We start from the raw sequence: 15,589 nt of genomic DNA on the forward strand, positions 1-15,589 counted from the left end.
ATTCACTTCATTGCTAAGTCTTTTGCCCAGATCCATAATCTTTTTCTTCTCTGACATTTTTTTGTTATTTTGAAGAAACATCTGTTTAACAGTAGCATTAGCTCTTCTTTTTGGCCATTGCATTAAATCTAATGGAAAACCAAAGTACTTTAAAACCTCTGTCCTCAGTGTAAAATCAAAAAAAGAAAGAAAGGGAAAAAAAAAAAAGGCAGGTAGCTGTACTCTTTTTTTTTTTTTTTTTTTTTTTTCTGATGAATTAGCACCTCTGATGACTCTAGTGAGAAGTGTTCTTCTGGATTGGAAGTAATTTTGGGGGTCGAATTACAGTATGGGAAACTCCGTCCTGTAGTAGTAGGTGAAATAGGTAGAAAGGCCAAGAACTTTGAGGTTCATGAATCTTGTGATCCTTGCTATATACAGTTTTAAAGTGAGTGAAAGAAGGTAATTTTCCCCTATAAATATCCTGCAGTGGGTGTGTTAGGATAATTCAAGTGCCCCGGTCTTGTCCGTGTCTGCTAGATGTGCTATGAGCATGTCTTTCAAATAAGAGTTAGACTTCCAGGGATGTAGGCTTCGGCAGTGCCTAGCTGCTGGGTTAGAAACCAAAGCTGTTCTGGGCGTGCACAGAAAACAGCCTTTCTAAACCAAACAAGGGGGTACCTAAATAACATAAAAACGTCACAAAATCAGCAGGTTTCTGGACAGCAGTTTTTGGCCTGAACACTTAAATTTTTCTAAGGTGACAGGTTGCCTAAGGCATTCTTTGCATCTGATATTCTGCCCAAAACATCATAGCATTTCAGAGCAAAAATACCTATTATTTGTTTAGCTGTTCTGTGCACACAAAATGCTGGAATTGCATTTAAATGAAGGCTATCATCAAAATGTAAGTTGTTCTGCCTCCACAACCTCTGGAAACAAAATGTAATAAAGATAGTATATTTGTTAAGATAAATAGGGCTTGATCTCTAAGCCCGTCTTTACTGAGATTAATTTAAAAAAAAAAAAAAATCTAGTAATTTTACATTTTATTTATTTCTCTTCCCCTTTTAGTCAGGATTGTTATTAAAAATTTACAAATAATCAGTTGGTATTTCCAAATATCTTGCATATATATGCAGTTATTTTCAGCTGGAAAAAAGTCTGCTCTAAAGGCCGCCTATTTGCACAAGAGCTCCATTCTAATGTAAAGATCAAAGAGGAAGAGGCAACCAGCCTGACATGCTGCTTCATACACATCCCATTCATGATAATGCCTGCACAGAACAAATGAGAAAAATGCATGATTATGGGCACAATTAAAAGCCATCTGGATTTACAGGGCCAGGTTGGATGAGGCTTTGAGCAACCAGATCTAGTGGAAGGTGTCCCTGCTCATGGCAGAGGGATTGGAACTAGATAATCTTTAAGTTCCCTTCCAACCCAAACCATTCCATGTTTCTATGATTCTACAGTGACATTTATGTGTACGATAGTTGACAATGTCTCTTATTTCTATTGGAAGTAACTATTTGCATTCCCATGATCTGTCATGGCAGTATGCAAGGTATCACAGGAGATCCTGAAGGACGTAACCATTTCCTGTCAGTGAGTTTTCCACTAACTCTTTCATCTTTCAGGCCACTTTCAAATGTTTTCCAAAGTGTGTGTAATACTGTCCATTTCAAAATAGGCCCCAAATAAATTAATTAAGGAAATACCCTTAAACAGGTGCCTGAGTTGCTTTAGTTCAACTACACTGAAAGTCATGGGAGGTGGTTGCATAGTTCCTTTACTAGTTCTTGACAGGTATACTTTGCCTCTCATTCATTTTGCTTGTGAGTTTATATATGTAGATACCTGTTTTTTTATATACAGTGTATTAAAATGTAGGAATGCTTCTATATGCCAATCTCTAGCAGTTACGTCTGAAATTATGAACAATTTGATAGTGTTCTGACCAAAAATCACAATTACTGTACAGAGTACTATAAAAACGTAATTCTTCTTTTCCCTACTAGCATTCAAGTAGGGAAATAAGTTGTTGTGGGAAAAAATGCACAAAATTCAGATGAGAGATTTTATTTCATATAATTCTTAAAGTAAAATGAAACTGTAACATGTATTAAAACAAGGCACCATTTCATATCCCAATTTAGTCTGTGTATAGTTTAGTGAAGTATTACAAACAAGGTGATAAAATGGGTAGGGAACCATTGGAAAAAAAAAAAAATTGCTAGTATAAAGCAGTAAGCTGAACATTTAATATACCACAACCCAGAAGGACACACAGCTTGTGTCTTTACTGCTTTTGATGTATATCTGTTGGTATTTAAGTATATATAAATTGTTTAAATATAAGGAATAATGCTCAACACTTGCTTATACCCATTGATCCTACCCACTTGCTCTTGCAAAGAAAGAATATTTCCTATATTACCTCTCTTTGAATCTTACCTTTCTCCAAGGAAAAAATATTTTTATTTTATTTTAGGCCTCCTTTCTCTTAACATCTGTTAGTGGTACAGTGTCCTTCCTCCTGTTCCCATAGCAACTTCCCATACATGGTAACAAACCTTCTTCTGTACCTGTTTCAGACAGATTTCAGGCTTTTTGAACACTCCTTCAGCTGGATATGCCATGCTAGCTGAGGTCGCCCTAGTGTCTTGTACACTAGCACTGTGTTCTTTGACTCTGCTGGTACAGTCTCTGCCCAAAATATCCTATTATTTTGTTTGCCTTTCTCAGTGTTATGTTAGATTGGGGCTGAATGGCTAGTTCATAGTCCCCTCGAGTGGTTTTAATTTGGTTTTACTGTGTCTACAGTGTAGACATATGTATCTAAGCTGATGGCCCTGGACTCCTCCAGTAGTCTTAGAAGTCACTGGAGATCAAATTAATGGAATCTAAGGCATGATTCATTTCATCTTAAAGATGATGTCTAACAAGTCAAATTAATCACACCTTAAAATGCTTATTTCTTTACTCTGACTGTAAAAAACCACCCCCAACTAGTAAGTCAGGGATAGATCTAGACATTGCAGATATCCAAATTAAGAGGAAAAGAATTTGACTTTTTGTGATGCAGAATATTTCATTCTTTTAATGTTACATTTTAATTCTCTAAGCCTCTCAATTTCGTCTTCAGCACATGAACAGGCATTGGGTTAAACACAGGACTAACAGGCTAACATCACGTATTTTATAATATTTTACAGCTTTAAAATTTATGTATAAAAATTTTGAGCTTTTGGAGGTATCTTCTGCAATTTCATCTTCAGAAGATTCAATTACTGATGGTGAAAAATAGGATACTGGGCCTTTTAGTTAAGGATTTCTGGTATCTTCTGAATTACTGGAAAACAAAGTTACGAAAGTTAACAAAAGTTTTTCTTGGACAGCACATGATTAATATCTTCTGCTTAGTCTGAGGTGACTTTGTTTTGTCTTTACTTTTCAAATTCATCTTCTCAATCACAGCTTCCAAATTTTATTAAGGTCTATGCTACATTTTAAATTTAAGTTGAATAAAATTGCATATGAACCTTACGGCAATCAGGGCATTTAGGCATTCTTGGCAATTAGGACATATATTTATTTCGAGAGAATTATTTTCATATCATATGCATGCAAACCATGTTTTATAGCATATAACATAAATTTCTTAGGCATTTCACCACATTATATTATAGTTTATATTAGTAGCTTATTATTATAATACTTCTAGAATTATAAGAAGCAAGATTTTTTTTTTTTTTGCATATTCTTTGCCATACTTTAATTAATAGAGATGATTCTGTAGGAACTGTAGGATAGTACCTGTATGATTTTGTATTAAAGTTGCTGATTTCATCGTGTAAAGTTGAAAGGAACTGAAATTAAGTTAGGAGATCTTTCGCTTCTCAAAAGGTAGTAGGCTGTAAGACCCCATCCCACTTCCACAAAATAATATTGCAGATAGTGGTCCCAGTTATTTTAATTATGCACATCAGGACATGAATCAATCTCCAGTATAAAACAAAGTGAATCAAGATAGGGCTAATGCCTCCTTTAACTTATGACAATTTTATTTATTATACAGACACACACACACACACAGATGCTCCTTTGCATGAGCAGATTATCAGGCTGTCATTTCTTGTTTATGGTAATGAGTTCACTTTGGTTTAACTTGTCAATTTTACATCTATTCATTAAGCTATATGTAGTTTTAATGAACCCCATGAACGTTATTAGGAGCTGAAAGTACGCAGAAAAAAGAAGTAAGAAATGATGCATGGGCCATTTGCCTGCATGACATCTCCAACAACATGAAGGTGTCAGATCCTTGTAAAATATTTTGAGATCCTTAGATTAAAGCTGACTTAACCTAAATTGAAACATGTGGATTTATATATGTGATGACATGTGTACACATACAGATATATATATTGATAAGCAAAGACCTACACCAACTGAATATATGACTGAGTTGTGAATATTCAGGCCATTAATTATATACTGCAGGGATAATATTCTTGAGATAATACATGAAACATATCCTATTGATCAAATGAAACCTAGAATAACTGAATTAGATAGCACTATAACTTCTCAATTTCAAGCTCTTGTTTTCTCTGCTACCCAAAGTATGTTTCAGTGGTTAATGTCAGTGCTGTATGCAAAGTTTCTCAAAACACTAGTGTGGTGCAATATGTTTCTGTACTGCAGAGAGCTGTGCTTAAATAAGTATTACTAGTCAGACTCAAAAAAAATGAGTCAGGGTCCTTCCTCTTTTCTTCTCTCTGTTGCCTTTTCCTCTTCTCCAAATCCATGTCCACCACTTAATTACTGCTACTCCAGTAGCAGAAAATAGTAGCAGCTCCAGCCAGTCTTTCACTTCATTCTTCTGTTGTTCTGATCCCTTTAAAGATTTCCATAAAAGTCACTGAGAGAACTTTCGTGAGAAGAGTCACATTAATCACCCAGTAAGCTTATATATCTGAAAATAAGAGTTCCACCTTCCTTTTCTTCCTCTTCCAAGGTCTAACAGTTGCATACAAAAATGACCTCAATTCAGGAGCCTGCCTTGGTTACAATTACAAGAGCCTTCTGCATGACTTGAGCTAGCTAATTAAAATTCTCATTAAAGTCTGAGCCATTGAAGCAAAGAGCCAATATATCATTTCTCTCCACTTTACAGTTTATATATTTTCAGCATCTAATAGCCTTCATAGGGATCACTGCATTCATTCATAAGGCTGTAAGTAGCTATATTCTGGCCTGTGTTTCCAAAAATGTCCCTTATATTTGGCATAATTGCAATATCCTGGACTCATAAAGCCTATCCAACAAAGTCCTCAGTGTACATGCACATGTGGTTTCTGTTCAGTTAGTTAGTTAAGATGTAAAATTTTCCAGTCACTGAAGATAACTGCTTTTGACTGTTTTAGTCCCAGCTTTTGATGCATGTGATTGCAGAATTCTTCTCTGATGTCTCAAAAGTTGTAAAGCTCCTCCTATTGTATCAGATTAGGAACATGGGACTCTTCCTCACCTAGATTGCTCTTTGAGGGGCACCACTTCTTCCAGATATCTCACCCAAAATATATTTTTTGCATGCTGTTGACAAGGTATTGCATACTTGAAAATAGCTACCCCTGAGTTTTTATATTTAACAGATAAAAGTTAAGCACGTGTAAATACAAATGTATGTTGTTTGGTTTTGTGTGTATATATGTGGGAAGAGATGTAGTCTAGAGATCAGTATATAAGTGCATCTCCATGAAGAGTGTAGATCAGGGAAAGCGTTTCTTATTTTTAGAGGCTGACTTCAGTTAAATAGTGGAAATTATTTCTTTTTTCCCTTTTCACCTCTATGGACTTCTAGCCATATCTGCACACAGAACTGCTACACATTTGTAGTGAGAAAGGAATATAATTCACACTGAAAAGAGCTGCAAATACTCAGTTTAGACTTAGTAACACTGCTGCTAACCATTCTATTGAAGAACACTTCATTGCTTAGATGCCCCTTAGAGTGTAGTGACCTCCAAACTAAAGAAAAATTGTTCTAATTTCAAGTGTATCTTACTGTCCTTTTTATTTTTAATATATTTCTCTGTTTAATGGATTAACGAGTGGATTGAAAGGTGTAGTGAAGTTAAAGCTGTTTTTTAATTAAATATTTCACTTCTTTTCAGTATACATCTGCTCTGACCTATGACGCTGTTCAAGTGATGACAGAAGCTTTCCGTAATTTGCGTAAACAGAGGATTGAGATCTCCAGAAGAGGAAATGCTGGAGATTGTCTTGCAAATCCAGCTGTACCCTGGGGTCATGGTGTAGAAATAGAAAGAGCATTGAAACAGGTAGCTTCCTTGGAGTGAATACTGGGATGAGTGTATGTATGTGTGAAATTCTCTATAAAATGCTTGAAAAGAATCTTCGGGTCTCCTAACCTGCCTGGATCTTGCTGGGAATAGTGTGGAAGTGAACTCCTCAGGAACTTGCCTCATACCAAGATAGTTACATTGCCTATGGAGAAGGGTCTAAACTGAATGTCTTTGAAATGTCAATAATCATTTATGGAAACACAAAATGCTTTTTCTAAAAAAATCCAAACTTAATTTTTCTACCGCTTTCATCTTCATCTGTATAGGTTCAGGTGGAAGGTCTAACAGGGAATATAAAGTTTGATCAGAATGGAAAGAGAATCAATTTTACAATAAACATCATGGAACTCAAAAGTACTGGTCCTCGGAAGGTAATTTGAATTGTCTTACAGTGTCTTTAAAGGTGTTACTGTGCTAAGCAACTGGTTAAGGTAGGTAATTAAACACTATAGATTAATTAAAGCATGAGTTCTGATAATAGTTATTCATAGGTGTATACTACAATGGTCTTGTGGAACAAAGTAAAAATAGGTATTGTTTCTTTCTAACAAGTACAAGTTGTTATTTCTGGTAAGTACTACATAAGAGTATTTTCCTTTCAGTTTTGTGGATTAAACTTTTTTGCTTTCTGATCTGAATTGCTAAATATGAGCCAGTATTTGGGGAAATATGCTTCTGAATGACAAATGCAGAATACAACTTTTCAGTGATGTTTCTTTATATGTGATTATCTTTCAGTTCTAATTCCAAACCTTTTGGAAGAAGCCAGTTTCTTGTGTTTTCCTAATCTGGAGTATTTCATAACCCTCACACGCATCACTGTGTGATGTTGATACTAAAACTTGTTAATATGTGAATGAAAATGGTATACCACTATTAGACAAATTAGCATGAACAAATGTCATTAGTTCAGTCTTTGTACTGTGTGTTGTAGTCTTTTAACTACGTAAATAGTATTTACACTGGTAAATCCATAGCTAAAGTAGTACTCTGTGAGCATAAATCAAGGGTATAGTAATAATTTGCTTTACCTTTTCCGTGAAAGTTCATATTCATTGGTATCTGTGCATCCTGTAAACTCTCTTTAGATTGGATATTGGAGTGAAGTGGACAAAATGGTTGTGAATCCTCTTGATGGCCCTCTTGGAAATGAATCTTCAGGACTAGAGAATAAGACTATTATTGTCACCACTATTTTGGTAATTAACCTCATATTTTGTCAGAAGACGGTCTGTCCTACAGTGATTTGTTTCTCATCACTATGTTAGTTTAAATATACTGTCTTTTTATTATTTGAGGTTGTGACCTGTTACTCATTATGATACACAAATAAAATCTGGAAATTAAGGAATTGTATGTGATTCAGTATGTGGTTTTATTCTGTAGAAGACATATGGTCAGTGATGGAACATCCTACAAAGTAAAAATTTTTAGACCTGAAAATGGAAATGAAATACCTGCTTTGTCTGAGAGGCAGGAACATAGTGTTAGTTTTAGAGAATGGATTTTGCCAAACAGCAAAGAGACTGGTTCTTCTGCTTCAGAATTGTAGCTGCTATGGATTGGTGAAGTGTAAAATAAAACATTAAAAGTTGTACTCTGGTTGTCTAGAAAATAACATTATGTACTGTTATAGAACAGCATTTTTCTGTAAGTTACACAGCTTCTTTATCAGTTTGAACAAGTCACAGCCAACATAGGAGTTTCACTGGATGCAAGAATAGTTCAGTCACAACAAAGAGGTGATTACTTTAATACAACTTATGACTCATCACCAGTTTTACTGATGATAGAACTTTACTGCATATAGATATCTTACCTATTGTTTCTGTAGTAATTCAATAGACATATAGCCTGGAGAGCCTGAAGTGTTTTGCCAGGGAGGGATGTGTTTGTGAAATAGGAAAGAATCTTCTTGTATTAAGACAACAACAAAAGAAACTAAATACCTTTGCCTTCTTCCATCCAAACTGGTACGAGAGAAAGAAACTGATTTTGGAACTTACTCTTTCTTCTCTGAATGCATAACTCCTGTTAACATTCATGGTCATTATTAACATACTGCTGGGAATCACTATACCTGTAAGTATTGTTATTTGAGTATGACTGTGGAGAATGCAGCTTTCAAATGTGTTAAGGACATGTCACATTAATAATTAACAGCTAACATATACATAGCTTGTATGACTCAGATGTTACCGTCTCTTTTTTTTTTTGCATGTGAAAGGAAACATTTATGTATGAAGTGCACAACTGATTGATACATCTGTCTCTTTACCAAGTAGCTAAGGCAGGTTCTTTCTGTGCAGGAGTCCCCATACGTCATGATGAAGAAAAATCATGAAATGCTTGAAGGAAATGATCGATATGAGGGCTATTGTGTGGACTTAGCTACAGAAATTGCTAAACACTGTGGATTCAAGTATAAGCTCACAATTGTTGGGGATGGCAAGTATGGGGCGAGGGATGCAGACACGAAAATCTGGAATGGGATGGTTGGAGAACTTGTTTATGGGGTAAGAAAATCTTTTATAATAAAGCCATTAAAGATGACTGATGGAAGGAGTGGGACTTGGTTTAGTTTTTCCTCTCTTAGTAGAGGGAACTTAGCTAATTCCTTTGGTAGAGAATTAGTAGCTTGTATTGGCATGAAAAATTCTGAAAGTAAAACATGACATTAGATCTTAAATGCAAATGAAGTTGGGGGGAAGTGAGTGCGTATTTCATCCTTCTGACCAGGTGAAAGGCAATGTACTTGACTAACACTTTTGAATGTCCCGTACCTCTAAAAGGGCATATGTAAAACGGGAAGCTTGGAATACACACAGTATGTGGTTATATGTATTTCAGTAAGAAGAGTTTGAACTAAAAAGTTCTGAAAATCTCCATAGGATATTCTTGGTGAAACGAATTTTGCCAGTGTCTCTGCTGTCCTATTTTCCATTTGTGAGATGCAACAGAAAATAAATCATTCTTTGCTCTGATCATTATATTAGCTATTATTTGCCTTTTTTTTTTTTTTCCTTTACAGAAAGCTGATATTGCGATTGCTCCATTAACTATAACATTGGTGAGAGAAGAGGTGATTGACTTCTCAAAGCCCTTTATGAGCCTGGGGATATCAATAATGATCAAGAAGCCTCAGAAGTCCAAGCCAGGAGTGTTTTCATTTCTTGATCCATTAGCATATGAAATCTGGATGTGCATTGTTTTTGCCTACATTGGGGTCAGTGTAGTTTTATTCCTGGTCAGCAGATTTAGCCCATATGAGTGGCACACTGAGGAGTTTGAAGATGGAAGAGAAACGCAAACTAATGAATCAACTAATGAATTTGGGATTTTTAATAGTCTCTGGTTTTCCCTGGGTGCCTTTATGCAGCAAGGATGCGATATTTCGCCAAGGTTGGTTACTCACTCATTTCAACTTTGTGCGTTTTTGGTCTCAGCCATCTCAGCCGGAGGAGGTTCATGGTGCATATATTTTCACTCTCAGAAGGAAATTAATTGCTGTTTTTTCCCTCCTTAAAATCACAAAAGTCCTTGAAATAAAGGCAGTTGCCTGTGGCATTGGGCCATGATATATTTGATCAATATTATCTTAACATTGATCATACATTAGCCAAGTGAAGTTATATACACCATGCAGAGACTGTAAAATGCATAAGGTTCAAGTCATTCCATGCCTTCTTGGAGGGGTACCGTGTTTTTGCTGCATATTCCCATTTCACAGTTGACAGTGCATATGGTTCACGACAACTGTAATGGGAAAAAGGGTAACATACCAGTCACGAACTACATAGGCAGCACTTTCCCTCTAAAACTCTCTATATATCATAACACAGTTAATAAAAGTCATGTGATGACTTTAATGTGAATAGTTGCAGAACACTACTGTTTTTCCATGGCCTAGTTTTAGAAAAGTCACAAAGGAAATTGCTAAAATGAATCTGAAGGTCCAGTTTAAAAATGCTTAGTTCCTCATGGATTTTCATCTACTTTATTGGGGACAACTGTTAAGCGTTTAAGTTAATTCCTTTGCAGTTCATTAAATACTCTATTTTCTTTGTGCACAAGTGGTTCTAGCCTTGATTCAGCAAAGTGGTAAGTAAGTAGGTAAATAACTACTTGCTGCTTGAAGGAACTACAGTAGCAAGTAAAATAGGGCAACTGAGTCTAAGGAAATCAAAGTAGAAGACCTACCGAATTATACGAAGCAATTTAACTTTCTTCTAAACACCCTAAAGTAAGACAGGGAACAGGTGAATTTCTAGTGAGTCTAGTGGCTAGTGTGCAAAATAAGTTGCACCAAGGGAGCGTTTCTTGTATCTTAAGTCATGCATCCCAAAAGGCAACAACAGGTTTTCACAGAATTGTAGGGGTTGGAAGGGACCTCTGGAGATCATCTAGTCCAACCCCCCTGACAAAGCAGGTTCACCTAGAGCAAGTTGCACAGGACTGCATCCAGGCAGGTTTTGAACATCTCCAGAGAAGGAGACTCCACAACCTCTCTGGGCAGCCTGTTCCAGTGCTCTGTCACCCTCACAGTAAAGAAATTTTTCCTCATGTTTAAGTGAAACCTCCTGTGTTCCAGCTTGCGCCTGTTACCCCTTGTCCTATCACTGCCAACCAATGAAAGAAGTCTGGCCCCATCCTCTTGACACCCGACCTTTAGATATTTATAAACATTGATAAGGTCTCCTCTCAGTCTTCTCTTTTCAAGTTGTTCCACTGAGGAAATCGCAGAGCATTTATTATTTGAGAACTGTAGGATTTCTGTGTAAAGGCTGGTGTATCACAGTGAGATATAACAGCCTTTATGATGCATGATGTGATAAATTTGGCATATAACGTCCTAAGAATGATATACAAGAAAGAAGAGCCAATCGTTTCAGGTCATGAGAAGCTGTGTTAATTTCAGTCCTTTGGGGTTTTTGTATCAATTACACACTTCACAGGTTAGTTGTCTGCAAAGTCCTCTATTAGCTACAAAATTATTTTTATTGAATCAAGGCCAGAGTAGAATAATTATCTTTTTAAATTATTATTTTACTGACTATTAAAGCATGACAGTTGTTTTGTGCAGTTTGATAGCTTTGGAGAAGTGATGTAAGAATAATGATAGTAAATGGTCATCATAGAAGGTGCATGAAACTCTAATCTGGAGATTCAAGATTTAGTTTCAGTGAGCATTTATTTCATTACAAACATTTTTGAGGAAAGCAGTTAGTTTGTATGTTATCTGTTTATTATAAAAATAGAAAACGGCTGAATATACCTCATTTATTTTTATTCTTACACCAAAAACATTACAATATAATTTGAACTCCCTGCAAATGAATTAGAGCAGATATGGAAAGGAATCTCTTTAGACATCAGCAAAATGTCTTTGTGAAGTTGTTTTGCACTATTGCTGCTATCATTTCTCTCATAAAAGTGACAACCACTGTAAAAATTGTAGAGTAGACAAGTAGTTAGGGCTTCCTGACTCTGAAATAGAAGGTGGTGCTGAGTAACACTGGACCACCTGGAAACTGGCCTTAAAATAGCAATCCCCGTGTTGCCATGTAGCACAGAAAGCATAGAATAGAATAATGATATGATAATGAAAATTTAGCAAAGTTTTCCTCATCTTTTTTGATATGTGAGTGAACTCTCAGTACTACCATGTAATACCTTTGTAAGTGTAAAGTGTGGTGCACAAATTTAGGTGGTTGTGCACAGAAGTTGTTGGTTTAGTATTTAATGATCTGATGAATGAGGTGCTTGAACAGTTGTGGGTTCATACTAGTGTATAATTATCAATCTCTAGAAACTTTTTGAAATGTACATGAAAAAATAAATGATTTATTTAACTGGGACAGAACTTCTGGGAAAATTTTGAATATAAATTACACTGAAAAAAATTTTACTTAAAATGTTATGTGTGAGTATAATGTCTGGAGTAGCATTGAGCTTATCTTTTTTTACTAAGTTGGTAGTGATTTTGCTGACAGATCATAGGCTTTTGAAGATTATTATTATTTACAGCAGGTGTCATTAATACAATCTAAAGTGCCATAAAATCAGTGGTTATAAATACACATTTTCAGATATTTTACCTTACCAATATGTATTTATCATCATTCAATCTTTTAATTGTAGAATTATTTTGTACTCAGATTACCTCCATGACAAAAAAAGTATATGATATTTTTTCAAAGGTGACAGAAAGCATGTCTACAGAACACATCTAAGTTTAGAAGGAACTTGAAATAATTTATTTTCTATGGTCCTTTTTAATAACATGTTCTGGACCTCTGACTAAATTCTCATGTGGTAGAGTGAATTAGTGAGTCTGTCTTTTCATGTCTAAATTGTCATAAAGATTTTTTACAATAGGAGTTAGTAAAAATATTTTGTCCATAATTGGTTCTGTTTATTTTTTCCCAGTTTAATAAATCAGCTTTACATAACTATCATTTTAAATTGTGGGTATATATATTTATATATATATAGTTACATCTATCTATCTATCTATATAAATATTTCATCAGAATTAGTTTTAAATCTCATTTACGATAGAGTAGACTCGTAAGTGATTTGTAATTTGTTTACTTAATAGATAGAGGAGACACATCAAGACATACCTAAGCCACTGCAACGCCTTAGTACTAGACTTTCAACTATATGCACATTTCTGCCAAATAATTAAGCACATCTCCAAAGATTATGTACTCCTTCCTATAGTGTCTTGTTTGGAAACAAAGTAGTAAGTAATTTCAAAGTTTAAAGTATCATTAAAAAAACCTCAAGTTTGACAGTAATGGCAGTATCATTAATTCTCTACTGTTAGTTTTCTAGTATTGAAAATCATTGAATTTATCTAGTTGTGTGTTCTGTACTGTTTTGTATATTTTCTTGAGTTCTCTTTTCTTCTTTCTTCTTAAGCAGGAGATGCAAAACAAAGATCCATAAGAGCCCACCTGCTACAGTTAAAAACATCAGATTATTATTGTTTAAAAATGTACTTTCTTCACCATTTTTCTGTATTACCACTGATTGCTTCATGTCCAGTCATCAGTTTGTTAAATGCTTGTATCTTTCAAAAGTTGTGTGCACTTTTTAGTTTACGGATACTCCCTGGGCCAGTTTTTGCTGCAAATACTGCTATTTGTTTCTCAGTATAGATTATCCACAGCAGCATAAGCCATTGTTTTGTGGAAATCAGTTAGGAAAATAAGCAAGCTAAAGGCACTTATTTTTTTATTGTATGCTGTTTTATGTGAAAGCAGTGTTTCACTGATTTTGTTTGATGCTCTTCATGGTATCACACAAATTCACTTCAGAGGGAATGACAAGCTTATGTGTTAAATATAGCACATTATGGTAGGAGCAGTTTCCTTTCAGGATGTTCAGAATTTTGAAGAACTGGATCACTGAATTCTCCGTAAACTAAACTCTGGAGTCCTGATTTCAGCAAAGTCCAGGAGATGTAGTGGAGTATGCATTGATTCCCATCTAATTAGTATGCAGAGCTGCACTATGAGATAGCCTGAAATGCTTCCCAATAGTCTAATGCATCATTTGCATAAAACTGATAACATGTGTTCCTTTTTAGGATTTCATTTCACTTTACAAATCCATTTCATACTTGTTATTAGATCGCTGTCTGGGCGCATTGTTGGAGGTGTGTGGTGGTTCTTTACCCTCATCATAATCTCATCCTACACGGCTAACTTAGCTGCCTTCCTGACGGTTGAGCGGATGGTGTCTCCCATTGAAAGTGCAGAGGATCTTTCCAAGCAAACAGAAATTGCTTATGGGACCTTAGATTCTGGCTCCACTAAAGAGTTTTTTAGGGTAAGAATTTCTGCTTTTTAGATTTCTATTTTGTTTTAAATAGGTCTTCGAAACTCTCATGTAAATGTGTTTCCCCTAGGCTTTATTAAAAGGTTGCTATAAAAATGTGCTATGTGCTGCCTTTACTCGCAAGTGTAAATGTTTTTTATTTATTCATTATTGTTATATTTTATTATCTATATGTAAATATAAGGGTCATGTTTCAAATACGCAAAGCAAAAGTGGTTGCAAGGAATTATCTAAAAAATATTCCACTGTAAAGTAAAAAACAAGATGTGTTCAGAGAGGGTACTTGATGTTGTTCATCAAAGCTGTAAGACAGGAGCTAGTGATTATAAACAAGGCTGTTTAATATCTGTGCTATATTTTAGGTAGTACTCCTGAGAATAGGGACAAGGGAAGGTGCACGGTCATGTTTGAAGAAGTATTTCACATGATTTTTCACGTTTGCAGGTGGGAGATGGGATACCACCCTGTTGTCTGCTGTAGTAAATCCATGCCTGTTTTTGAAAACAATTACTATTTGTACTTGCATTACAGTATTGCCTTGGAATCCTGTCAGTCCTCACCTTCTACCTCTGTGTATTTCCACTTCAAAAATGCGTGAGACTCCCAATGTGTGAGTCTCAGGCTACCCTTGAGACACCAGCTAGCTTGGTGAAATCCATTCAGCAAATGAGTGAGACACTAAGGCTGCTGGGAAAAACACCGTGACTGTTTTGCCTTGTCTGTGTGCTCTGTGTCTCTGTCCTTGTAAGATGGAAGTGGATCTGAAGTACTAAAAATATGAAATACCTGTTATTTTAATGCTTTTCAGTGGTGATGATAGCATTAGGTTTGAACAAAATGTATTTTTAAATAATTATAAATATTATGTTTGCATTTCAAATATAGCTGGTCATGAAAGTGAAATGAAACAAATTCTCACAAATATTTTTTATGTACTGTGTAGTTAGAGCAGTAACTGCTAGATTATGGTTTTCACTGGATCCTGTGCATACTTAACTGGTAAAATACTAAATAGGAACCATACTTGTTTCAACTGTAGAAAAGTGAGAAAAGTGTTATTTTCTGATTTTGATGATGGGTCCAGTAATAAAACCTGCTGCTGATTGCATTCCTGTTGGCTAAACCAAAATTAGCATCAGGTGTGTAAGCTGGTAAAAATGAGACTGGGTTTATGCTAAGAGTGTTTAGAAGTGTTTAGAAACATAAAAGCATGTGTTTCTGGTTTTGTGAGCGTAAACCTTTTAGATCATGGCTATACTGGGGATTGAATCAACAGTATGTGCATACATCAGTATATAGTTTTTGTGCTCCTAGCAGATACGTCTTTCCGATTACACTTTTACACAACTAATGTTTCTGCTGATTACCTGAGCATTAATAACTTATTT

General features: G+C 35.3%; 1 protein-coding gene across 1 annotated transcript in view; it reads left to right on the forward strand.

Annotated features, from left to right (window-relative positions):
• The window catches only part of LOC104526339 (glutamate receptor 2), a gene marked incomplete at both ends in the record, with an annotated part of 35,518 nt that extends 21,326 nt beyond the window's left edge, over positions 1-14,192 (forward strand). The window contains 6 exons of the mRNA XM_010169773.2: positions 6,162-6,329; positions 6,620-6,724; positions 7,442-7,552; positions 8,663-8,869; positions 9,385-9,755; positions 13,994-14,192. Of these exons, the coding sequence (XP_010168075.2) occupies positions 6,162-6,329; positions 6,620-6,724; positions 7,442-7,552; positions 8,663-8,869; positions 9,385-9,755; positions 13,994-14,192 (1,161 nt within the window). The remainder of the gene's footprint in view (positions 1-6,161; positions 6,330-6,619; positions 6,725-7,441; positions 7,553-8,662; positions 8,870-9,384; positions 9,756-13,993) is intronic.
• Positions 14,193-15,589: the final 1,397 nt, after the last annotated feature.

This window comes from Antrostomus carolinensis, unplaced genomic scaffold, assembly GCF_000700745.2.
Source record: "Antrostomus carolinensis isolate BGI_N321 unplaced genomic scaffold, ASM70074v2 scaffold5786, whole genome shotgun sequence".
Classification (NCBI taxonomy): domain Eukaryota; kingdom Metazoa; phylum Chordata; class Aves; order Caprimulgiformes; family Caprimulgidae; genus Antrostomus; species Antrostomus carolinensis.